Below are 3,431 nucleotides of genomic sequence, written 5' to 3'. Positions count from 1 at the left end.
TTATCGTTTATCGCAATAAATTTTGAGACAATTAATTGCCCAGCAAAATTTGTTATCGTGACAGGCCTTGGTTTGATTTCTTTGTATGTATGGATCACTTGGGTTGTTACCRACATCTGGTGAAAATTTCATGTCATTAGCACCTCTAGTAATATTTTTACTGAGAAAAATGGTGACGTGTTCAATACTTATTTTACCCGCTGTAACAGCTCATCCATTCTGTCTGTCATTTGTCTGTAAGTAGCTCTGTGTCATTTTGATTTGTTATTGACAGAGTGACTGCTTTCCTCCTGCAGATACCTTCTTTGTTTGTTATAAATGAACTTAAGGGACTTCTATCAGTGTCAACAAGAAAAAATCTGCTTCTTTCAGACTGTTCCATTGACAGAGGCGAAGAACCTCTTTCAAACACTGTTCTGGCTTTATTCTGTGATATTTTAATCCAAAGTAAAAAGAAYGAGGCAGATATGTTCATAAGAACATTAAATAATTGTATGAAACAAACTGATTTTTAATCAAAAGCTGCTTAAATTAGCAATCTAAAATTAAGTTAAAAAATACTATGTTATAGTCTGAATCTTCTCAAATAAAGTGAAATAATCTGCCAGTGCAGTAAGACTAATGCACTTGGTAAGACTTGAAATAAAGAAAAATTTCCAGGCTAACAAGATTAATAATTGAACACTTTCTGCTTTTGTTAACTTTATCAGTCTTGAAACAAGATCAGAATTATTTTTATGCTGGAAATGAGTGTAAGACTTAGTTAGATTGATATTTTKTCAGTGAAGTGATTGTCTTCTGCTCAGAAACATTAACAAATTAATTAAGCTCCACTTTAAACCTGGCCAGGACCAGGTTAGTTTCAGAGAACTAGTTACCACAGAAACCTTTGTGCAACCAAATCAAAGATTAATTAATTCAGGATTACACCAAAAAATCCCTTCTTCTACGTTGGTGCAGCGAGCTCCTGGATATTCATGGTTGTAGTGTTTCCTGTCATAAGAGCTCACACGCTAGTGTCAAAATACAGCCCTAAAATCACAGAAACCAAATCAAATGGATTCAAGACACAAATACTGTATTTTGAGAGAAAATATGTCCACTTTTTAACATTTTCAAAACTCAAGAATGTGAGTTTCTTCTGTGTTGAGAACCACTGCAAAGGTTTCAAGACAGTTTTGAGACTCCGTTACGGATGCCATTCCTGATCTAGTCACAACTCAGATACAGGGTTCAGGAATGTCTGACACAACACAGACAGCAGGAAAAACCTGAGCAGAAACATATAAAAATAAAATATACAAAAATAAAACACCTCTGAATTCCATTCAGATCAAAAGTGGTGGTGCTGAAGAGGAAGACATTATAGATCACTGAGTAAGATTCTAGAATAAAACAAGACCACATTGATAGAGTAGGTTTGATCAGAGCACATTAACTTGTCTGTTGTTTGTTTTTTCCAAACAGAAGGCACTGCTAGCTTTCCCATCATGAAAACCATGTCTTCCTGTGAAGTGCAAAGCAGCTAACTTGACAACTTCTTCTCTCTCCCCTTGTCTTTTTTTGTCTTTACATGCATTTTGTCTTTCAGCAGCAGCCGTAGCACACCTGTGTCATCTAAAGCCCCCTGCTACCTTTGACAAGGGCGTGACCCGACTGCTTGACACTTTGATCCACCCCACATAGCCATGATGTGTTGCTACCATGCGGACCAGTGGCTGTCATGTCCCCTTCTTTTCTCCTCTTTTTCTACAGGACTCGGCTTCTGCCTCTCCTTCCTCCCAACGGTCACCAACTTAGCCCAGTACTTTTCCAGACGGAGAGCTCTCGTTACCTCCATTGCTTCTTCAGGAGAATCTTTTGCCATAATTGCATTTGCACCTGGTAAGTGTATGTATGGTCACAGTCATATTCATCTTACCATTACTTTTATTTATATTATAAAGATAAAAAACATTCAATGAAATCTTTGCTGTTTTCACATGTAAATTCTGTGAATTATCTCCTGCTACCAAAAGACAAGGTAGCTGATGATGCTTTTGATTGTGTTTGTCTGTTTTAGTAAAATACCTCATGAATCACTTAACGTTTTTTAAAAAACTTTTAGAAAGTAATCATTGGCGGGATATCTACAACTGAATATCTTTTGGAATTAACTCGCTATAAGATGGCTGGCACAACATAACGTTTGCCAACATAAACACTGGCTATACTCATTGGGTTTTACAGAGTATAAAACGTATATTTGTATGACTAGGATTGAAGTAAAGGTGTGTGTCTGTGGAACTATTATTATAATTATTATTTATTTAATTATATATTTATTCACAAAAAAGTATGATGTTCATTTTGTAAAAGTGTCAGGTTTAAATAGTCGTAGTTTGTCAATAATATCTGTGCATTTAAATTCTACACAGAATTACAAGATTATAAACAAAGTTCTGGCGATTTAAATCTACTAAACTTGTTTAGTTTATTTATATAGCACCAAGTCAAGACAAATGTCATCTCAGGGCACTGTACRAAAACCCACAAAAACAGTCCATTAAAGGAAACCAGATTTTATTGAATCACTTCATCAGTCTCCCATCCTGAGCAGCACATTGGTTAGAGTGGAAAGAAAAAACTTCCTTTAACAGGAAGAAACCTCCAGCAGAAACAGACTCAGGGCGGGCATCCATCTGCCTCCCCCGGCTGGGTTTGAGAGGACAGGAAAGAGATGCAGACAAACACAGAGGGGACATAGAAAACACACATTATTGATAGAAATAATTACAACAAACATGTAGAGAAGAGAGACTAAAGACAATAGCAGAGTGAGGAAATGTGCTCAGTTTGTGCTCCAGCAGTCTAAGCCAACAGCAGCAGAACTAAGGAATAACTCAGGAAACCAACCCTAACTATTTACTACTACTGCTACTATTTATCAAACAGGAAAGTCTAATGTCGAGTCTTAAAACTAGACAGCTTGATAATTGAATTCTCTTCCTCCTGTTCTACTTTTTGAAACTATAGGAACCATAAAAGCTGCAGTCTGAGAACAAAGTGCTCTGTTAAGAAAATATGGAACAATAAGATCTGTAATACATATCAGCGTGCTGGCAACTTATTGAAAACATACACCCAGCTTATGTCCAGCATGTTGGACAAATTTGGCATATGTTGACATAAGCTGTGTAAAACGTTATGACAAGGGTTATTACAGCCACCCTCGTAACAATACACTCCAGMATAAGTTCGCCAAAAGTTACAGTAATGTTGCACGAAGCTCTGCTTATGTCAGAAAATGCTGTGATACGCTTGTATAAGTTATTAATAACCTATGTAAAAGCTAGGGACAAATTATGTACATTATGGAACATATGAGATATGGATTCATATGTTAAACAAGGTACTATATATACTGTATATATAGGTATGTGTGTGTGTTT

The 3,431-nt window shown here is 36.2% G+C and overlaps 1 protein-coding gene across 4 annotated transcripts in view; it reads left to right on the top strand.

Moving 5' to 3' along the window:
* The window catches only part of slc16a6b (solute carrier family 16 member 6b), a 27,318-nt gene that overhangs the window by 20,879 nt on the left and 3,008 nt on the right, over positions 1–3,431 (top strand). For all 4 annotated transcript variants that reach the window (XM_014025574.1, XM_014025577.1, XM_014025575.1 and 1 more), the window contains exon 4: positions 1,756–1,884. In XM_014025574.1, coding sequence (XP_013881028.1) covers positions 1,756–1,884 — 129 coding nt within the window. The remainder of the gene's footprint in view (positions 1–1,755; positions 1,885–3,431) is intronic.

The sequence above is a fragment of the Austrofundulus limnaeus genome, unplaced genomic scaffold (assembly GCF_001266775.1).
Source record: "Austrofundulus limnaeus strain Quisiro unplaced genomic scaffold, Austrofundulus_limnaeus-1.0 Scaffold486, whole genome shotgun sequence".
NCBI classification, from domain to species: Eukaryota; Metazoa; Chordata; class Actinopteri; order Cyprinodontiformes; family Rivulidae; genus Austrofundulus; species Austrofundulus limnaeus.
This window is presented reverse-complemented; position numbering and strand designations above follow the sequence as displayed.